Genomic DNA, 24,496 nt, shown 5'->3' on the forward strand with positions numbered 1-24,496 from the left:
TATTTTTACATAATATTATTATTTTCTTTGAGATTTATGTACTTTGACCATTTCTACAACAGATTACAGTATATATTATTTTATATATAATATTAGTTATCAAGTCTTATAAAAATAATTAATTTAGGATATCATCTTTATATGTATATACAGTACGCTATCTCCACCTCTCAACGCTAAGCGTACCAACATGGCATGTACCGTAATGTTTTGCTTTAGCCCAGAAATGCACTAGTCAAGTGAGATGCGACTCTACTTACGCTCGCGTCGAGTGCAAGTATATGAGTGATTTTACTCTGTGGTCTGTGTATTGTCTGTGGTACTGTGATTGTTTTGCCGCCTTAATTTTGACATCTTGAATAATATTATTGTTAAACACATTCATATTTTATTTGGTTAAATCTCTTCATTGGTTGATAATTGAAACAATTTTACCGTCATCCTTTGATAGAGTTTTTTATAGCATTTTCTAAGGCAATTTTAAAGTTGCTTTTAATTAAATAAAGGTACTAGACCTCACAATTTCTAGGAGTATTTACGTATAAGTGACAATAATAATTGATGTGTAGGTATATAATATAATATAGGTAATAGGTACGTAAGTATGTAGCTGTATTTTTTCCGCGTTTCATGCCCAAAATTTTTTAAAACTAACTCCATATCTGCAATATTGGCAAAAGTAACAATATTCTTTTGTCCTCAGTAATAATATCCTAATTAATGAATGTTCATTAATTAGCGTTTTCAATGTTGAAATCATATCGGAATTTTAGTTTCTCTGGAGAAAGGAGCCTTGCCGTAAAATTAATCAGTTTTTTTTAATAACTATTGAGATCCGAATAATTAATTTATAAAGTTTGTTATTAGGTATCTATCGCAATTTGCAAAGCAAATATTTCAAAATATCCATAAAGGACGATTAGCAGTTATTTTAAGTTTATACTTTTATCAATTGGCCTATTCATTTGTTATTTTTAGCAATTTTGGCCAAATGAACCACCTCAAAGTTGGAAAGATGTAACAATGACTTGTTATAAAATATTTCTTTTATTTTTATTTAAGCCGAGGCAAACGGGTATGGGGCTTACGTGCCAGCCTTTAAGTGGGGCATATGCTCTAAGCTTATATGTCCCTAAGTTATATAGGTTCTGGGGAAACTACAACTGGTAATTGGTTCCCCAAAGTTGCTATGCGAGGCAAGAAGTTATTTACAAAATGTGCGGTGGATAGAATGCCAGACTTCAATATAATACGGATGGAATTTCGCCTATTGGCGTTACGGCCTAGTGGTGAAATTCGGCTGCCAATACTGCACGACGATCTCCCCGAGATTTATGCGGTAGAAGATGCAGAGAGAACCCTCATCTCTACACAATGCCAAAGATTCATCCGATTGGAGATGATTCGAGTCGCTCTTCGTTGTATGCAGTCAATTACATAGAAGAGGTAAAATAGATCCCTTTTACCTATTCCGCGCCCACCAAGAGGTGAGAACAGTTTTCCATGTGAGGCCGAATTTGCGCTTTATATACTTGCAGGCGTTGGCTCATAGTGAAATACTGTACTATCAAGCCTTACTTAGTACAACAAGCTATTTAGAGGCCGATTTGGCCTACTTTCCAAATGACCATGACTAAGTTTTTTTAAAGCTGATGTCTATGGGTAGTTTTATCTGCTCTCCATCAGGTTGGCCACTTACGTTTTTCCCCTCTGATATAGTAATAAAATATTTCCAAATTCAGATAAATTCCCTTCTACGATGCATATAATATATGTATCTTAATCCGTTTCTTATTAAATCACAGCTAATATAAATGTTACTGCAGTAAATGTCACACAAACAACTCTTTATCAGATTTTCTTTATCTTAAATCAAACTTACTTGGTCTTTTTGATTTTTCGGATGCGAATTTGCCGATTTTTTAGCAATTTTTTTTTATTTTAAATTAGTTGAATTTATACGGCTCCGTGGGAATTCTAAGCCTGTGAAAAATTTAAGACTTGTTGACAAAATATATGTTATCAAAAATAAATTTATTAAAATATTTCAAAAACTTTCCAATATTAATGAATTCTCTCTAGTTCATGCAAGTATTTTATCTGGAAAACGGGTTGCATTTCCTGGTAGCGTTGATAGATATAATTTCAACTCTGATTTTATAACTTGATTGAGATAATGATTATACTTCCTAATATCTACTTTCTTATAGTTATTTAAAATGACGTAGACTACAAAAAAGGTACAAATTGTTTGTACCTGTAGATGATATTATTATTTAAAGCGTCACTCGAGAATTCATAATGATGTTATCACATCAATAAAGCTATACGATAAAATAATTTCGGGTTGAATATCAAATTCATAAAAATATTATCATCACTAGGACCAAATAATGTTAAGAAATAGAAAGCGAGATATCTGAAGAAATACGGGAAAAATCTGTGTAAAACGTTTACGCAGGGCGCATCCCCCAAAAACCAAAATTTACCACAAAGCAAATAACATCAAAATTGTTAGTAATTTTTCTCATATATATCTAAGCCTTATTTACAATAATTGCTCGTATTAATAATATGATAAGAATATTGGCCATATTTTTATTTTATCCTGATGTTGACACGGCAGCAGCCAAGCTTTGGTCATTTTAATAATGTTATTGTGGCCTGCTCAACAATACCACTTCCGATAACAGTGTTGTCCGAGCAAAGTGTTATTTTGTGCATTGGAAAAGCACCGGTAATATTTACAGCAGTTTTTGTAATCACTGATAAATTATTTATGTTATAATTTCTTTCTGCACACCCAATGCTAGGTGCTGCGGGAAGCGTGTTAGATTGCACCGCATCATTTCCTTGCAGTTATTTAGCGTACGTAAACGGCAATGTGTCAAATTATAAAGGAAAATTATTAATACTATTTGTTGCTGCAATGAAAGATAAAGCCGCATTCCATATTAGATTAATGATGACAGCTATGTAGCGACATTAAGAATAATCGTTGATTAATACATTTTGTAAGTTTACGCTTTCTTATTTGATTTTTGTGAATTTTACTCCATGGTCTGGGATTTACATTCTCTATGAATAAATGACTAATCATACTCACTATTATCCTGAATCCAATAAAGTCTGTGGTTGAACTCAAACTGATACTCAAATATTTATGATTGAAGAAGCAATGTAGACATGCTAATGCAAAGAACTCGCAAGAAACCAATGGTTTAACGCATGTCTAGCTCATCATTAGTTAGATATCACATTTCTTAGATAAATCATCTTCGGTGAAGATGCACTTGGTTAATAGTTTTACATGACTAAAATGGTTGGTGTGTATATTAAGTAGGTATACTATTGTTTTTCCGCAATTCAACGCCTACTCTAGAGTGTGCACCTATCTTTCCTTCACAACGGCCCTTCGGTTCAAGCCCTGTCTAGCCCGTTTATTTGACCATACTGGCCCATTTTGATTTGATCGACTTGTGAAGTCGTATTACCTTTAATTTTTTTCGTATTCCACACTATGAAGGAAAATTATCGTTTCAATTATAGTATCACAGAGTTTTGAATAAATTAGAATATGAATGCAAAAATTGAAAAATTGTGGTGGGGGAGCCTTTGCGCCACCGTCACGCCGTCGCTCTTATGCATAGTTAAGCCATTCATCATTAATTGTTATTTAGTGGACTGTAGTACTACATTTCTTAAATAATTCTTCGAATTATATTAAGAGAAAAACTAGTATCATCTTTATCGCAAGTAAAGTTAATCTAATGACTCTTTATGATAAAAGTTTCAATTTATGACTAACGCACCGCGATAACTTTGAACTATGAAGTGAGTGATGTGTATGGGAAACTAAAATGGCGACGTGCCCGCGAAGAGAGCGCCCTCTTCGTGCCTCCTCGGTGAGGCTGAAGTACTCAAAAACCATCCCAGCAAGTACTGTGAGGTAAGTTTCAGAGGTGAATATTTATTTAGAATGTTTTACCATAAGTGCTTATCGGCAAACGACTAAAATTATGAATTTTCATATCTATTAGATAACACTAACAGGCGACTGTTTAAATCCTATTTTCAATATAAAATAATTACTATGATTTTAGATATTATGTTATTACTGAAATTCATTTCATTGAATGCTTTGAGTTTTTTGAACCCATTGTAATTTGTAATCACTATAATTTATTACATAAACTAAGGTGAATACGGCTTAAATAATATATTTAACCTTAAGATAAATCATGTTATTGTGTTACTGTAGAGCACTTAATATATTTGGTAATAATTAAATGCATAAATATAGGATACTAATCATTTTCACATTACGCGACGGATAAATTTCTCTGACTACTCATCATGTGGATAAGTGACCGCATTCTAGAGCGTACAACGCCATCTGTGCTATATAATTGTTACCATTAAATTATGTGTATGACATAGCTTACGCTTCGGTAATTATGGAGGTGAGCCCTAACTTTGACATGTGAATTTAATGTCTTTAGCAGAAATGCAGTGCGTTTTTATATATTACTAGCTGACCCAGCAAACGTTGTATTGCCGATATTAAAATCGCGATACAAAAGTAACTGTTGATCGTAGATGGGTGAAAATTTGAAATTGTATCTATTTTTTAATTCTGACTCAAATCATACAAATTTGAATGAATTGACATAAATGACATGAATTGAATGAAGATGAAAAATAGATGTTGTTCGATTCTCAGACCTACCCAATATGGACTCAAAATTTCATGAGAATCGGTCGGAGGAGTTCAATCTTTAACACCATGACACGAGAGTTTTATATATTAGATTAAGCAAATTTAATATATTATAATAAAAAATCACCTATAAAACATTACGATAAATGGTTGCGTACAAATTTTACAAAATTAAATCTTTTTTTTTTCATAATCATGGCGATTATGAAAAAAAAAATAGCATTTGGACTCAAGCGTAACATCAAAGAGGTTTGATAACAAATTATTTGAAATACCAAAAATTTTCTTTTAGTTTATTAAACTTCTATTTTAGATTCTAGATTTCTGGTCAATAGTTAAGAATCATTCTATGAGAACAAAGCGCATAAAACGCTTTCGACTTTTTACTTTTTTAATGATTGAATATATATAAAGCAATAAACTTGGTAGAGATCACCGAGCGCATGTTTGTTCCGTTCTGAAAACTATGGAGTCGCATTCATAATTAATTAAATGTTAACATTTACAAGTTTTCTACTACTCATTAACGTTTTAACAGAGCACTTAAACAACGTATTGTGTAATCAATTGTGATACTCGTAAGAGTTTTATTATCATACGTTTCCACTGCCGTTTAAAATGAAAATAAATAGCTTTGCGTGTTATGTCTGCCTGGTACAATTACTTCAATAACGGGAAGGGATACACAATTTTTATTTTTATTTTATTTTTTTATTGCGTGCACATGGTTTTAAGTGATCACTTGTCCATTCAGGCATTCATAAAATGCCGCTGATCGAGTTGTTATTTTAACTACAAGTATTATATATAACTAGCTGACCCGGCAAACGTTGTTTTGCCATATAAAGTATTCACGCGATAGTTTTATAAGTAATAAAATATTGCCTATATTATAGCCTGTACATCATTTTGTTCTATTGTCAATAGTTTTTGCAGCGCACGCAAAAATAGGTTTTCGATTTAACACCTTGTGTTACAAAAAAGTAATTTTATTACGGATCCCTAATTTTGAAAAAAAAAACATAGCCTATAGCCTTCCTCGATAAATGGACTACCCAACAATGAAAGAATCATTCAAATCGGACCAGTAGTACCAGAGATTAGCGCGTTCAAACAAACAAACAAACACTGCAGCTTTATAATATTAGTATAGATGTCTTAGGTTATTTATACATCTACATAGACTGTGACAGCTGTGTCGAAATAAATTGAGGTTGACAGCTATCCTCTATTTTGAGCAATACACGCACACTAACACAAAGTGAAATACAAATTGCGAGTGTAAGACGTAGCTTGTCACGCACACTAAAGTAATAAACCTGGCTTGTTTTCATCGGTTGTCTAGCAGCAAGAGGTCCTATATGAATTATCTAAGTATAATATTCACAAACTATGGTGTAATCGTCACTTCGCAGCATAACACTGTCAATATTGGGTTGTCGCTCCGTCAAATTCAAATATTTTTAATCAAAATAGGATTGTAAATCACTTATTGAATGTCAAAAACTACCAACACGGATTCGAAAATTTATGTCTCAGCCCTTACCTCGACCTCAGACAGAAAAGAACTTCTTCTTCTTTTTTTTTAAATAAAATTTCGTTACATTATAATTTCGTACAATAAAATTTTATTAATCTGTGAAACATGTGTTAGGACGCATCTATATATATATATATATATATATTTATATTTTGTATCTCTTCCTATATTGTTCAGTTCTAGTGATGTGTTTGTTATGTTTCGTTGCAATAATGAATAAATATCCTGACGGCGGTCGCTCCATTCCCAATCTGTGGTATCATTAAGAAAGTTATGCATGTAAAACCTCAACCACATAAACCTTTCAAAATCAAACAAAAGAAGCATTGTTCTTATGTTACCGAAGAACAATTGCTTAAGGAAAAGGACTTTTTGTTGGTGCGTTTGTTCACGGTAACCTCAGAAATGGCAAAACCTATTTGAATATTGTTTTTACATAATCGGTCACAAACAGAGAGAGTTAAATGGACTTAATTTTTACTCACAAATTACTTATGGTTTAGGTAAGATATGATTTATGAAAATAAAGTCAGGGTCCAACCAAAAATAAAGACCTTAAAATCTCCAAAAAAAATTAAGAAGAAATAGAAACTTTTAATACTTTCTGTAGAGTATAGAGCCTTAATACTCGAAAGCATTAAAATAAGATTTAGTTAAATAGAGTTAAAAAAATAGGCTTAAAAAATAAACTTTTTAAAAATTAATTAAAGTCCAGTATTCTGTTTTTTAATTAACAATATAATAAAACAATGGACTTTATACCGCTTTATAAACATAGGTTTTGTCTATGTCCAAATCAAAAACACTTTATTCATTTAGGTTAAGGAAATTAGGTTGGTACGAATTCCTAAGATTTTCGTAAAGATTACGTAATTGAAATAAACATATGCAATGGTATTAGCAAATATATTAAAAAAACTGGACTTGAATGATGCTCTTACTCTTTCTATAGTAAAAATTGCTTGCGCAATAGACATTAAACTTTCGTATTCAAAATATTGAATGATTTTAATAATTAGTTCGTTAAAATTTGTAAGTATAATTTTATTGGCAATAAAATACTTTTAAGCAGGACTTTGATAGATTTAATGATTTTTACACATTCAGTTTTCTTTTCTCCCTAGCAACTTTAATAATAATCTAGTGTTTAAATATTAATATTTTAAGATATCATAGAAATAGCATAAAAATATATTAATTTGCCATTGGGAGTGACAATAATATAATATATTGCAACAAAACTTGGTCTTGAAGCCGAATTAGTTCGTAAACGGTCTTTGACATGGAGTGAAGAACTGATAAGTACCTACCATTTTTTAAATCATATAAATCTTGTGTGCGTATGGTGCTATCAGATAAAAAGAACGGAGGATAGGCAGCACCATCTTTCCAAGAGAACATCACCATCAACTGCGATAGCAAACCCACCTGCCAAGCGTGGCGATTATGGCAGAACTCTCCCCCTCCCCTCCAATTAAAAAAGAAACGTGAAAGGGCTACTTAAAATAACATTATACAATTTAAGGTGGCCTGCGCACAGCCAGACAAGCACCATGCATCTTTTTAAACGGCACGTATATTTTATTTTTTCATAATACTAATGTTAGGTAAATATAAAGAAATCTAAATGAGAAGCTACTAGAAAAGACAGGCGAGCTAAACGTGTCACCCCACGAGTTTTCTGCGAAGACTTCCAGAATCTGCAATTATACCCATTCTTAATTATTTTGCACAAGTCCTTCAATATTGGTAACGTTGCAAGCGTACTCTTATAACATTTCTATTGCTATTATATGTCTTAGTGGCATGTTATTGATTTTAATGCGCCCATTAGTTTATTTTCATAGGAATGATTTATCTGAATAATAATAATTAGTCTCCCTTTCAAGAAAGTTCTTTCTGCAAAAATTGCATTTTTTGTAACACACACAATGACATTATAGAACGTCATTGAACACACACTATAGAAATTACTAGTCAACCATGGCTCAAGGTTACGCGAGAAATCGCGGTGCCATTTAGGATTTTCAGCCACTTGTGGAATCATTTATTGAAACGAATGAGACTGAGACCTATAGAGCCTACTTACACACTACTCACGTAAAACTTAGCTGAGTGTAAGGGTTGTATACCTAATCTTTACATCTAAGATTCATGCTGAGTTAAGCTCAGACACTAAGACAACCCAATGCAAAAGTCAAGTTCGGGTGTTATCTATGTAAAGTAGGTTCAATAGATCTCAGCCTTAGATAATTTATGCGTCTAGATGACCGTCTTGCTGGTAGTCACTTTGGTCACTATATCAGTTTGTGTTAGTGTGCGTGCACCAACATAGAGGTTAACTGTCTAAAAGCCTTAGACACCTACAGACTTAAGACATGTTCCCTCTTTAGTCTCCAAATGTTGGTAACGCATATCTTGACGTAAGTTGCGGTCAATGGAGCTTACTTGACCATTTTCCCCTATAAACATATCTAAAAAACACACTCCACGTCATGTTCGTCACATCACTTCGTTTAAAAAAAAAAAGAAAACAAAATGCTCTCTGACACCTAAACAAAATGTGCGACAGAGAAGAACATCTCTAACGGAGATACACCGATTTTCATTGACAAGTCATAAACAGTCAGCCACGCTAGGCATTAGCTCCTTACCCCCTTATTCATAATGGTCCGCTAACTTAACACAGCCGCTTAGGAGTGTTTTTTCTCATTCTGACTTAGGTCAATAGAAGAAGACAGAGTGAGAATTAGAAATGCTTTAAGTTAGCAGACTATTATGAATAAGGGGATATGTATTTATCATTTTTTTTTTTTTTTTTTTTTTTTTTTTTTTTTTTTTTTTTTTTTTTTTTTTTTTTTTTTAGTTGTAGTAGTAGTACGAGGGAGAAAGCTTCTTGAAAACCGTTGGTTAAACAGCTCTTCGGAACACTCCCCGTGATAAATGCGGTAGAAGACACACAATGAAGCGACGTCTCTACGCAACGCCAAGTGATCCAGCCGTTCACAGAGCACTGAGTCCCCGACAATTCGAGCTGCTCTACGTTGCACGCGGTCAAATGGATCGAGCAGATACTGGGGTGCACCAGACCAGAGATGACAGCAATACTCCATGTGTGGCCGGACCTGCGCTTTGTAGAGCGCTAGAATGTGGGCCGGCTTGAAGTATTGCCGTGCTCTATTGATGACGCCCAGCTTCTTCGAAGCCAATTTGGCTTTGCCCTCCAGATGGCCACGGAATTGGCAATCGCTCGAGATTTCGAGACCCAGTATTCCGATACTAGGCGCGGCTTTAAGAGAAGTGTTCTCGAAGAGCGGTGATACGACAAATGGGGTTTTTTTAGTGGTAAACGCGCAAACTTGAGTCTTCTGGGGGTTAAATTGGACAAGGTTCAATTTACCCCATTCCGCGACCTTCTCGAGAGAGGACTCGATAGAAGACACAAGTTTCTCCCGGCACTGGTCGACGATTTCCCGAGAGAGACCTGCATGGCCCGTGTATACGGCATCACCAGTGCTGTCATCTGCATAGCAATGCATGTTGGAGGTGTCCAACATATCATTGATATGCAGAAGAAACAGCGTAGGAGATAGCACACAGCCTTGGGGCACTCCAGCATTCACGGGCTTCGGGTTCGAGCAATATCCGTCGACAACGACCTGTATGCTACGCCCAGTGAGGAAGCTGGAGGTCCACTTGCACAAGCTCTCGGGAAGCCCAAATGATGGAAGTTTTGAGAGGAGCGCCTTGTGCCATACACGATCAAAGGCCTTCGCTATATCCAGGCTAACTGCCAGGCCTTCCCCCTTGCTTTCAATAGCCGACGCCCATCTATGTGTTAGGTATACCAGAAGATCACCTGCCGACCGTCCATGGCGAAAGCCGTACTGTCGGTCGTTGATCAACTGGTGACCCTCTAGGTATACTAAAAGCTGGTGGCTAATTATGCTCTCCATGATTTTGGAGAGCAGGGAGGTGATAGCAATAGGCCTGTAGTTCGCCGGATCCGAACTGTCTCCTTTTTTTTGGATCGGATGGACAAGGGCTGACTTCCATGAGTCAGGGACTACGCCTTTGGAATAAGAGTGCCGGAATAAACGCGTTAGCACCGGCGTCAACTCAGGGGCACACGTTCTAAGCACGATTGGAGAAATGCCATCCGGCCCGCTCGACTTCCTGACGTCCAACGAAAACAGAGCTCGCCTAACAGTTTTCTGTCTGAACTGTACTTCAGGCATAGAGCTCTGACACCGCGGGATGGTCGGCGGTGTTTTTCCGTTGTCGTCAAGAGTCGAGTTGGAGGCGAAAAGAGCGCACAGGAGCTCGGCTTTCTCTTTTGCCGTATGGGCCAGTGTGTCATTCCTCATGTGCAACGGCGGCAAGGACGGCTGGTTGAAGTTACCAAGAGCAGCTTTCGACAACGACCAGAACTTGCGTGTTCCGGTCGGGTAACTGGAAAGCTGCTCGCCGATTTTGACGACGTGCTTAGACTTCGCACGGGCGATTTGCCGCTTAAAAAATCTGGAGGCACGGTTATATTTCCTCTTAAGAACTTTGCAGTTCGGATCCTTTGTGCCCAGCGCCGCAACCCAAGTTCGATACGCCTGGTTTTTGCAGTCAGATGCTGCTTTAACTGACGCATCGAACCAGGGCTGTGATCATATTTATTTATTAAGGCTTACCAACTATATACATAATTTCAAATGAACAAATAAGAAAATTTATTGAAGTAGGCGTTACTTTGCGGAAATCCATAATTATACAAATGATTTATGTTTTATTTAGTGTTAATTCCGCCAATATTTGTTTTTAAACAATTCGATACGTGTTTCGCCTCTACACGAGGCATCCTCAGGACGTGTTGTGATCTGGCATGAGACATGCCAGATTTTGGCGAGAATTTTAAAGAAATTTAAACATTAATAAGTATAACTATCTATATATCTAAATGAAAGGTATGCACATCGTTAATAAACTAAAGAAAGCAGCCAAGTGTGAGTCGGACTCGCCCATAAAGGGTTCCGTAGCAGCAAGTAACAAAGTATAAAAGTTCTGGTAGTTTGTTGTAACTTTGATCGGTTTTAATAATAGTGTTTTTTTTTAAATTAAGTTGCAGATAATATGATTTATGACGTATTAATAAAAACATCTAACTAGATTTCGTTTAAACCAATTTTTGGTGGAATTTTGCATGTACATCATATATTTTTTTAGTTTTATCATTCTCTTATTTTAGAAGTTACTTTGGAAGTGTCTCTCGTGCAAACTATTCAGCTTGGAAGAAAAATTATATTAGAAATCTCAATATCATTTTTGAAATCCTATCCATGGTATGGGTTCAATCATACAACGTTACAAGTTTCAACAGTAGGTATAGTTTCGGAAACAAGCGGCTGTGACATACGGATGGACAGACCATTTGGCTACGAAACCGTTAAATAATTTAGAAAAATAAAAAAATATTGAACTTACTACTAATTAATTACTTACTAATCTATATTTCAGCTTTTTAATGACAAGGACGCCTGTTTTTTACATAAGAAAAAAATTAAAAATATCAATTTATATTAAACTACTTTCTAACGTACACATTGACAAATCTAATAATCTAAATCTAATCTACTGGGCAAATGAGACTTAACATCTTATGTCTCAAGGTGACGAGCGTAGTTGTAGTGCCGTTCAGAATTTTTGGGGTTTTTCAAGAATCTTGAGCGGCACTGCATTGTAATGGGCAGGGCGGATCAATTACCATCAGCTGAACGTCCTGCTCGTCCCATCCCTTATTTTCATACAAAAATAGATCTAAATTGATCGCAAATTATCGGTTGTCAGATCGTTTATACGGTAGTATATTTTAAGTCTGTAGCTTTAAGAACTTAACTCCATAACAACCCTAGTTTTTTTCTCCAATTATCTAACCAACTTGTATATGAAATAAGATGTTGTATAATTTTTCACTTTGCATAGATTACTAATTTGAATTCGTAATACATTGTAATCGGGACCAATACAAAAGCGAATGTCATTAAACTATCCGCGAACAAACTTTCGCTACTCGTGTGAAAACAGTCACTTTTGCAAGCTCCGCGTCTATTCAGTATCGGGTCTGCTTTGACGCGCGTGTGTTATGACGGTTAAGATTACGGTTCACTTACGCTGTTACCGAGTAAAAAATTTACATTAGTTTACGTGTTTATGTAATGTTCAATTTCAAAATGTGTGTAACTGTTCCAAAACGGATTGTTCTTCAAGTATTCCTGTAATTTTTTGAATTTTGTGATTTCATGGACTTATCAAAATTGTTACTTTGAAGATAGAAGAACCTAATAGTGCTGTGGATTTTATTTTTGGATTTCTATCTGTGCATATTTTTGGGTGTTTCTAACGAATGATGTGTCATTAGTCATATTAAATACTCTTGTATGCGTGATACAAAATTTTTATATAATGAATTAAGATTATTTAAATAAATGTAAAATGACTCAAAATAATTCAAACGCTTCGTATAGTCGGATGACAAATAAATTGTTTGGGAAGAAAAACAAGAAGAACAAGAAATATAAAAACAAGTCGGGGACCTACAATGGGCGTGATCGGTAATCTTTTTAACTAATATCAAGCTATGCGAAAATTCGTTTTTACAAGCTATTAAATATTAAATTGAGCTGAAATTTTACATAAATGTTGAAATCGCATGAAAATGCAATATTATGATAACATGGCGCTGATATGATGATTGAGCTGGAAGGTGGCCATAGGAACTTCGCAATGAAACAACACAACCTTTTTTTGTGACAATAAAGGTTGAGACGTGCAGGACGTTCAGCTGATGGTAATTGTTACGCCCTGCCCATTAGATTGCAGCATTACACGCTAAGGATTCTTGAAATACCCAAAAATTCTGAACAGCACTACAATTGCGCTCATCACCTGAGACATAACATGCTGAGTCGCATTTGCCCAGTAATTTCACTTCACAAACAATTACTGCTTCACGGCAGAAAAAGGCGATGTTGTGGTACCCATAATCTAGCCGGCATTCAAAGGAGCCTCTAACCTCCAACAGAGTTTGGGCTTGTTCAAATCGTCTTAACGAGTAATTTATCTTTCAATGGCAACCAGGGTTTGATGATGGAGATGGAAAGTGACCATAGGAACTTCGCAATGAAACAACACAACCCCATCGAATTTCGGCTCGTTTCAATCGTCTTGATGAGTACTTTTGTGCTAGATGGATTGGTTCTTAACTTCTAATTGTTAAAGAAAAATAACGAAGGTGTAATTATGCTAAATTTTCTTTAATGTTCCTTCACAATGTGTATTACATTGTTTGATTTAAGTATAAAATTGGGTATGTGATAAAAACGCAAAGACTTTAACACAAAGCATAAAGTTTAAGGGTTTGGTATGTAGGTACCTACTTACTTACCATATGGGATTATTGTGACGTAGACGATGTTTAATTATCGTTAAAGGTTGCAATATGGGGTTGTAGGTACCTATATATTTTTCTTATAAGGTTTAAATTATTATTTTTAAAATTTTGTTCTTTTTACTAACGAGAACATAATGAAATCTTGTTTTCAAAAAGTTTTTCTTTCTTTTTATTTTATTTAATTGCACAGCAACCATTTTGGAATTCTTCATCTCGGATTTTTTTTGTTATAAATAGTGGCAGTAGTAATCGACAGCCGAAGACTTAGTGATTGAACTCTAATTAATTTACTGTCCGAGTGTGGAACCCATATATCGCTTCGTCTGTTTGTCTATCTTTCATGGAGCCACAACCTGAGAATTGAAAGAACAAGTCATACCAAAAATCGGTCGATGGGGCACTCGAACGTTCCCGTCCTCGTCCTTGAGGCGGAACTCCCGCATCGTTCATAAATTTTGGTTACAAATTTAATTTGTTTAATAATTAATCCCATATGTTAGGGATGTCACTTTAAATTAACAAATTGTTTATGTTTCGTGGTCCTATTGCATCATAATCCTCATCATTTATTGAAATTAACATGAAATAACGTGTAAAAGCCTTAAACAATCCAACTTCTATATCACTCCAATCATAAATAAGTAAGGCATTTAGTCTTTTAAATTATATATCTGATCCCTGGTATTGCGGATATCCAAGGGTGGTGGCCTCACGTCTCTCCATCACATGAGCCTCTTGCCCTTTTGCCTCTTTTAAAAAAAAATAACAAATTTCTCATTGACGATGATCGAAATATGATTAGAATTATGATCGAAAACGAGGCCTCAAATCAAAAGTAATATGAACAAAAACCTCGTTACTAGCTAGTGTTAAATGGAAAACTTGAAGCATTATTTAAAATTATCGACACATTCTTGTTTATGGTCATTATTTATAATTAGGTCCCAGCACTATTGCATTTTTGAACTCTGCGTTCAACTCGCGCGATATGTGTGTACTTTTTTTACGTTACGTAACAGGCCTATTATTGCACTAGAACACATTGAACACGGCTTGAATAATTTCAAGTCTAAAAGCCACTTACCGAAAATTAGTCTGTAGAGTTGCGTCATTATTCTTTTTTATTCTGATTTGGTGTTGCGATATTGGAAAAATAATAGTATATTATGCATCTAGGGAGAAAAGTAGGTCATTCTTATCCGCGGAATATTGACATCCGAGCCTAAGGCGAGGGTGACAATCGCGGTTGGCAATGTCCTACTTATGTCACGTTATCACCTATTTCACCGAAAGCTCGCTTTTAGTCCCTGGTACGAGGGAATGTAAGTTTTTACTTTCATTAATCGAATCAAGTGTTAGGGCGGTTTTCCTGTAACGCGGGCTTCCACCCGCATGCTAGTTAGTCCGCATGCTAGTCCGCTAGTGTACTCAGAACGCTCCTGGCACGCAAGACAATGTCACAACTACAACCAAACCACGTTATGCGCGCGTGCTGCACGCGTAATTGGAAACACATGTATAAAATAATAGGATGCGGTAGCGGAACAGATCCAGACGCGGGTGATATTCCGCATGACAGGAAAACCGTCCTTAAAGCCTTATTTAAATAAAGTTTTATCGATTCAAGTTTCAAACTCAAAGCAACTGTATTATTTACAATATCCCACGTATATCTGATGTAATATTAGATGTCCTTACAACTGTGCCTTACAACAAATAAAATAACGTTCTGAATTTATTTAATAATGATTCAAATATAGGTTTATACTCTATAATTACAGTCTCACTTGGTATCAATATATTTCTATTGCCAATACCTAATTATTTTAAGTGCAGGTACGAAATGACTCAACTTAAAATAGGATATTGTTTGTTACTTCATAGCTAAATAGAAAAGAAATTTATTTCTTAACTGTCACTAAACAATATACATACTTACTTAAAATAAAACCGCGCCAAAAAAAAAACTCGCTGTATTTTCTATTAATGTACCAACAATACCGAAGGTGACTCGTTTTTATAATTTTAGTCTGTCTGGCTGTTTGTCTGTATGTTATGTACGGGCAAAACACAAAAACTACTGAATAAATTCAATTCGGCGTGAATTTACAAGAGGTTGGAACAACATAATATAGTCTTCATATTGTAACCCTAGATGGCAGACATAGTTGCATTATAGCGTCCATGTGGACGACTTCGAGGACAGAAGCTAGTTAAATATAAAATTTAATGATATATTGCAAAAAAATTCGTTGTCTGTGAAGTCGGTTTACGGACGTAGTCTTAAGAAAACATCTTTTATACAATCGTTTATATTAGTCATATTAATTTTCAGTCAGAGTTGTAACATAACATATTTATTACTGAACTCGCCGATCCATATTACCTTTTCATACGCTTTATATTAGCTTCACCTGTATGTTTGTATGTTTGTAACCGACTTCTTTGGGCGCGCTTGACCCACTTTAAACGGCTAGATTTCATTCAAACTTGGAGATTTATCGAGGACCGATGACATTACACTAATTTGATAAAATTATTAAATTTTTCAATTTGCAAAATATGATTTTTGTTAATTTATATAATTTTCAACTATAGTCGATAAGACAGGAATTGATGTTAAAGTACTTAATAGTTTTAAAAAAACGATTTTAAAGAACATTTAACTAAAAAATTAAAAATAAATAATAGTTAGAAAAAACTAAAACGCACGTTTACATAAAATTCAACTAAAAAATAGAAAATAAATTTAAATTGAAAATAGTGTAAAAAAAATATATTTTATTGTAAAAAAAGCGTGGGGTGCTTTTTAAGATATAATTAAAATAATAATTCTTCTACACCCCACGCTTTTTTTACAATGAAATATATTTTTTTTTACACTATTTTCAATTTAAATTTATTTTCTATTTTTTAGTTGAATTTTATATAAAGCGTGCTTTTTAGTTTTTTTTTAACTATTATTTATTTAATAATCAAAGAACAAGATGCGTCACAAGCCGAACGCTTACGCCGATCTTGTCTCTCTATCGTTGGGTCCGCGCTCTCGCTTGCACGCTCGGATCAGGTGGAATGTGACACTTTTTCGTGAGTGCAGCCGGTGTTTATCGATTTATAAGATATAACGTACCGGAAGACGCAGTGTTGGTAGGCCCCCCACAAGATGGACCCACGATCTGGTCAAGATCGCTGGAATACGTTGGATGAGGGCAGCGCAGGACCGATCGTGGTGGAAATCTTTGGGGGAGGCCTTTGTCCAGAAGTGGACATCTTCCGGCTGATGATGATGATGATGAACGTCTTACAAATCACAATATAAGTCAAAATTATTTCACTATGATTGAATTTTTATCTGTTCGTCTTAGATAAATCTTTGTTTGTTTGCCTGTGCATTTGCGCACGCTCATCTCAGAAACGCCTAAACTACTTTTAATGCAGTTTTTTTTCATTCCAATTGCACAGTATGTAGCGGCACAGTGTTGGACGGTTGCTTGCTAGATAATTATTAATGAACTTAATTTTGTATAAGCCTGACTAAAGGCTGATTTACACGTATCAAATTGACTAAAAATTAAATAAATTTTAACTTAATTTTAAGTTACTTAACCCGTGTAAACAGTGAATTTAGTAAGAAGTTGCAAGTTAAAATTTAGTTGCAAGTAAACAAGGTAGAATAGAATTTTGTCTATTTTTCGGTTAAGTTGGTGGACGTGGCTAATCACTTGACACGTTTGGACAGGCAAAATTTAGTTAAATTTAAATCAAAAGCATAAGCTGGCGGAGTGATTGCAACGTAGTTCCTACTTAATTTATAAATAAAAATCTTTCGAAAATGTCGAAGTGGACGGAAGACACGACAATAAAGTTCATTGAAGAATACATAAAGAACGATTGTTTATGGAATATTAAAAGCTTAAATCACAGAAATAAGCAAGCAAAACAACATAGTCTTACCGCTATAGCGTCAGCCATGGCGATTGCAAATTTTGGTGTTAAAGAAGTTGAAACAAAAATAAAGAGTATTAGATCAACATATAACATATCTTGAGCGAATAAATGAGTTTAACTAGTTATTTAGTATTTTTACGTGTAAACGGTTACTTAAAATTAAGTCGCTTGAAATTAAGTTAAAATTTAGTTAAGACTTGGCAACTTAATACGTGTAAATCAGCCATAAGTCTCATCAATTTGACAAGACGAAAATGCTTATTTTTCAGATCGGGTTTGAACTTTACATTTTAGTATTTTCTTTGATTATCGCGAGTTCTTTGATTACACATTTACAATAAATACTTTTTAAATAAACATACATAAAATTCAGTCACAATTACACCCGCTTTAGCCCTTTAAGAAGTATTTAATTTAAACTTTAGATTTCATTTGTAAACATTTTTATGTTAAATATTTAAATGGAATTATTATTGATAGTCATTTTCGTTTTATGATGAAGATAATCAAAATAATCTGAAAATTCCAATTAAACGAATACCGTGCTTTATCTCTGAAATGTCTACATACATAATTATATTGTACTTAATTACATACGTTACCTGGGGCAAAATAATTTTATTATATGAATGCAGTTTTCACTGATATCCCCGTAACATTATGCAGTTGAATAATATGTCAATGTTTATTTATTCTATGTATATTAATGGTTTGCAAATAAACTCAATTGAAATATTAGGTCGAATTCTTCGCAGTCGTTTGTTATAAATATATTTCAAAAGAACAACTTGTGCTAAGGATTGGATACTTTTAGAACAGTGTTATAGCTTTCGACACGACAGAAAGATTTTGCAATTTAAGATATATGGATCGTGCTAAGAAACTTTAGCACGTTATGCAGTAGATGTCCTTGAGATTAACTGATTATATCTATTATTTTTAAATACATAGTCTTGTCAGAAATACTGAAACAAATAAAAAAAACTAGTGAAAATAACATTTATTAGTTTTACAGTGAAAAAGCTTATTCGAAGTTATCTCCATTGGCTGCAATACAGTCCTTTAAACGTTGAGGCCAGTTATCAATAGGAGCACGCACTCTTTCCATGGGAAAATTCTTCAGTACCAATCGAACGGATTGTTTTAGGGACTCCAAATTATCATGGAGTTTAGAACAAGCCGTACTGTCTAAAACTGACGATAAATAATAATCCAGTGGATTAAGATCGGGCCTAGACGACGTCCAGTCTTCAGCTCTGATGAAGTCTAAAACGTTCGTTTCCAACCAAGGCTGCGTAGACCGAACTTTATGGTTTAACTATTCTAGGTTATTGAACATGGTATTGTTAAGGGGCTTCACTACCTTCTCAAGAATGGTATCTTTATACACTTGTGCCCAAGTTTTGATACCTTTTTCACAAAAGTATGACTCCGTCACTCCTTAGTATGGCAGCAGTCACTCCTTCATATTATAGCTAATACCCCACCTCCTAATAACCCTCACTGAAGTCGGATGGTGCCCAAGTTGCACTCTATCGACTAATTGGTAAGCTTCCTTAGAGCTTTGAGCATAAATACGGTCATTTTGTTTGTTAAAATGTTGCTCAATTGTAAAAAAAATCTCATCCGTAAACAAAAATTTTGTGTGACCTCTATTTGCGTACCGCTTCAGTAGTAGTTTCAATTTTACCAACCTATTATTTTTTATATTATGAGTAAAGAAATTACCAGCACGTCTCTTATAGGCTGCAAGTCCTAAGTCATCTTTTAAACTACGCGACATCTTTCTAGGTGTTATCTTCATCTCCCGAGATAAACACTTTTGCTTTCGGACAGCGTTTCATCGAATTCTTTCCCTACTGACACTACGTAGTCGGCCGCATCTTTTTCTGTCACAAACAGAGGAGGTCTCATTGTACCTATTCGCCTATGACGCCTGTTGTAAGTTGCTCTAATAGCCTTCTTTTGGAGCAATTTATATAAAAAAAAATACTATGAACATCCGCATCCCTACAATAACTAACCGTATGACATATGCTAGGTAAATAAATATATTGCTATTTCTTTTCCATTTTGTAGCTTAGCCTAAGGTAGTCATAATATCTTTCGGCGATTTTACATCAATCAAGACAATAAATAATTAGAACGCGACTCAGTAGTTTTTTTTTTCTAACACTCTTCGCATATTTGTCGGGTCTACTACTTAATGTAACACACGTAAATTTTAATGCGAAACTATAACAGTGCTATAACGTAGCAAGTAATGGTCCAAAATAAATCGTGTACAGTCATGAGGTAACAGTGAAATGACATGCAAAATTGAGACTGGTTACAGCGGGTACAGTCGCGACCGTTTCACTTTTTGTTTCGCGGCTCGTTTTCACTCACGTTACGTCACCATATTTGTTCAAGTTCGACTTATTAGCAGTTATTATCTATGTATCGGGATTATACTAATATTTATAACGAGCGCGCCACCGCAACTTTGCCTTGTCGGATTTGGCGCATTTATTATTTCAATTAAGCTGACAATCATGTGGACTATTCCCACTCTACAACCACGCGTTTCACAAGAATCTTCTTGCCTCGTAGAGTCATTTTGTGGAAACAATTACTGGCTGCAGTGGTCCCGAACCTATACGACTCAGATTATAGTATCCTCCCAACTTAAGGCCCGCTATCCACCAAAGCGGAGAGGAAAGGAGATATATTTTGATAACCAGTCAGACCAGTGGAAGGCTCCTTTGCATAGTAATAAAGTAATGTGTATGCAATACTGTGCTTCGTTGTGAAGGGCGCCGTTGTTAGTGAAATTACTGGGCAAATGAGGCTTAACATCTTATGTCTCAAGGTGACGGGCGCAATTGTAGTGCCGCTCAGAATTTTTGTGTTTTTCAAGAATCCTGAGCGGCACTGCGATGCTGAGGCCAGTGCGTATCAATTACCATCAGCTGAATCATTAAAAAAGATTTCGTTATTTCCACATCTCCTCTCCGCCCTTGGCGCCCTTCAGACGGAAACACAGTAATGCATACACATTACTGCTTCACGACAGAGATAGGCGCCGTTGTGGTACCCATAATCTAGCCGGCTTCCTGTGCAAAGGAGCCTCCCACTGGTTTGCATTATTTTTACTCAGATTATTTTTTATTAACTAATTAAAATCGAATTTGATCCAAGTTCATTCACACGAGGTGCACTGATAATTTTTTTACGGAAGAGTAGAACAATCGAGCGTACGGGCCACCTGATGTTAAGTGATTACCGCCGTCCAGATTCTCTTGCAACACCAGATGTGATTACTGATTACAGGAGCGTTGCCGGCCTTTAGAAAATTACCCGGCACAGATAATCTGACCGGGTAGCATGTAAACCTTCACGATGCCAGAACTTATACTACCCCAGTACCGGACAACATTCTTAAAGAGAGTTTTAATGATCTCGCATCACATATTAATATCAATATTTTTGTCACCAGTGCAAACACGGCTATGGACAATGACGTAACACCGGTATACCTGGCAGCTCAGGAGGGTCACCTGGCTGTGCTGAAGTATCTGGTGCTGGAAGCTGGTGGCAGGCTGGATGCCCGAGCGCGGGATGGAATGCTGCCCATACACGCTGCGGCACAGACTGGCTGTCTGGACTGTGTTAAATGGATGGTAAGATATACCTTTTTAAACCTCTATACATCAAATCGTATCAAAATCACTTCATTCATATACGTCAAGGAAATGACACTAATGAATGTCAAGTTTTCTTATCTTTTTATTTTATTGCCACTCCGGGAAATGTTGAGTTTTAATGAGAAGAAGTGGCAAGTAACTCATTGCCAATCTTCTAAATCAACATTTGCAGCTTCATAGTTTTACAAATAATTTCAATTATATCTTATATATGAAATTCTCGTGTCACAATGTTCGTTCCCGTACTCCTCCGAAACGGCTTGACCGACTGTCATGAAATTTTGTGAGCATATTGAGTAGGTCTGAGAATCGACCAACATCTATTTTTCATAACCCTAAATGTTAAGGGTGGTCCACACGAATTTTTATTTTTTAATTTTTTTGACATTTTTTTTTAATTTGTTTAATTATGAGTCAGCCTTAAAAAATACATACAACTTCAAATTTTTACCCATCTACGATCAACAGTTACTTTTGTATCGCGATTTTAATATCGGCAATACAACGTTTGCTGGGTCAGCTAGTATATACATATATATATATATATATATATATATATATATATATATATATATATTTATTGTAAAGTGGCGCAACAAAACTATTCAAGAGTCAAATAAGCACTAAATTACTTAAAAGAAATGACTAACACGAGTAATTCAAAAAAGTAAATGTACATGAATACGTAAAAACAAGAGTTATTGAGTACAACAGATGATCAATCCACACACACCGTAGATATATATAGATACTAGTGGACCCAACAGACGTTGTCCTGTCGGAAATTTCGGACACACGTCTTAAATATGAAAAATCGGTCCAGCCGTTAGGAGGAGTCCACTAAAATACACTCTATGGACGGAATTGAGAATCTAAACCAATCTCCAATACACTGGAACACACAAAAATATCATCAAAATCGGTCTAGCCGAAAACGCCTCCAAAAGGAGGTAGTTCAATTGTGAATGTAAACCATTCTTGAATCCACCCGAAGACACACATCAATCTCAAATTCACTGGAACTTACAAAAATCTCATCAAAATCGGTCCAGCCGTTCAGGAGGTAGTTCAATTGTGAATCTAAACCATTCTCGAATCCACCTGAAGACACACATAAAGTTTCAATAAAATCGGTCCAGCCGTCTAGGAGGAGTTCAGTGACATACACACGCACACAAGAATTATATATATAAAGATTATATCTAGTATAAGCGTACATCTCGATATATTATGATCGGTGGTGAGTACACCGTAAAAATTAGTATTTGGCAACAGTATATTTTGGGATCAGGGTTCAGCTGATGGTTATTGATACGCCCTGCCTTTTACAATGCAGTAACGCTTAGGATACTTTAGGAGAGCGTGACGAGCGCAGTTGTGGTGCCGCTCAGAATTTTTGGCTTTTTCAAAAATCCTGAGCGGGACTGCATTGTTATGGGCAGGGCGAATCGTCAGCTGAAAGTCCTGCTCGTCTCGGTTCTTATTTTCATAAAAAAATCTGTATTAAGTACGGAATCCTTCATGTATATAAATCGCGTAGAATATAATGTTTCCTCCTTCCTGTGAAACAGACAATGTAGTCATTACAATATGTCAGTTCGCGACAATACTGGCATAATACATAAGTGTTAGGAGAAATTCTAATTGCAGTTCAATAACTTGTGTATCGGCGTAGAGAACGATCTACACGCGCACTTTAGATACGCTATTTGCATCACACACGAAGAATTTAACCGGAGTGAGATGCCATTTGGGTGAAATGCGGACAGATTTTTTTTATAGATGTATAAATTAATTATTGTTTTCAATAATATAAGCGTTTAAAAAAGGCGTTTTCTTGTATAGGATATAAGCACTAAACAGTCCCAAGTCCTTCAATTAAACGGATGGCAACGGATCATCTTTCAAAGTCGGCCGCGAATCGACAGTCGCTCTTGCAGCTCTTGTGTAGAATAGAATGTTATTTGTGTTTACACTTTGGAGACTTTTTTATGGAAGTGGAGGACAAAGGTGTATACGGGTCTGATATTGTGATTACTGTCGCCCATTTTATCTTGCAATAACAGATTAATCACAGGAGCGTCGCTGTCCTTTTAGAAGGTACCCATGTCGTATCGTCCCGGAAACACCGCTCAATAAGCTCATTCCACACCATAGATGAAGGTGGAAAAAGTTCCTGTAGTAACCGCAATGTAGACGAACGCCACACATTCAGATGTTGGGGATGATATCCTAATTTGTGGCGTGTCGTGCGAAGTTGAAATTCAGCAGTAGGAAGTAAGTAGTCTTTGGAACACTCCCCGTGATAAATGCGGTAGAAGACAGACAATGAAGCGACGTCTCTACGCAACGCCAAGTGATCAAACCTGTTGATGTTTCACAAAAGACATTCGGAGCAATGAGGCAAAACGATTACGTACGTGATGGTAAGTAGCTTGGTATTCGCGACATATTTCCGCTACTGTGCGCCTATTCTTCGTGAAACGCCCTGGCCCAGCACGAGTTGGTTACCTTCGCACACATCCTTTTAATATCTCTGCAGTTGTGTGTTTAGGTTGACTCACGATGTTTTCCTTCACCCTAAGAATGTCCAATAAAAGTACTTACATAGTATGTGAAGGGAAAGTACCTGTATATTTCGAAACAGACTGGTCACAAAAAGGGATCAAAATAGGCGATCGCTACCTAAATCATAGGTTTACCGATGATATCGCTATCACAGCTGAAACACCAAGACTTAGAAGATAGATGAAACAGACACTTGACCAAGAAAGTATAAAAATCTGTTTACAAAATCCTATAAATGTAAGAGACAATACTGTAAATCATGTCGTTAACTACATTTACTAAGGAAAACGCGTATCTTTTGACAACTCTAATAACGAAAACGAAGTAGCAAGAAGAGTATCATAGCGTGTAACAGATTCTGGCCATTAAAAGAAATCTTAAAATATGGATACTTGTGTCCTACCATGTATAGACATGTATAACGACATGTAGACATGTATAAGATCACTGATACACTCACACATGATGCACGGTATACTGACAAGAGGTGGACTACAGAAATTACACTTTGGAAGGGGCCAACATCAGGAAAACGAAATGTAGGAAGACAATTTAAACGGTGGGCTGATGAAATAGCACTATTAGCTGGAAAACAA

The 24,496-nt window shown here is 35.6% G+C and overlaps 1 protein-coding gene across 1 annotated transcript in view; it reads left to right on the forward strand.

Annotated features, from left to right (window-relative positions):
- Nucleotides 1–24,496, forward strand: part of LOC126965225 (espin) — a 138,926-nt gene that overhangs the window by 66,771 nt on the left and 47,659 nt on the right. The window contains exon 3 of the mRNA XM_050808696.1: nt 21,125–21,308. Coding sequence (XP_050664653.1) covers nt 21,125–21,308 — 184 coding nt within the window. The remainder of the gene's footprint in view (nt 1–21,124; nt 21,309–24,496) is intronic.

Source organism: Leptidea sinapis, chromosome 7 (assembly GCF_905404315.1).
Source record: "Leptidea sinapis chromosome 7, ilLepSina1.1, whole genome shotgun sequence".
Taxonomy (NCBI): Eukaryota; Metazoa; Arthropoda; class Insecta; order Lepidoptera; family Pieridae; genus Leptidea; species Leptidea sinapis.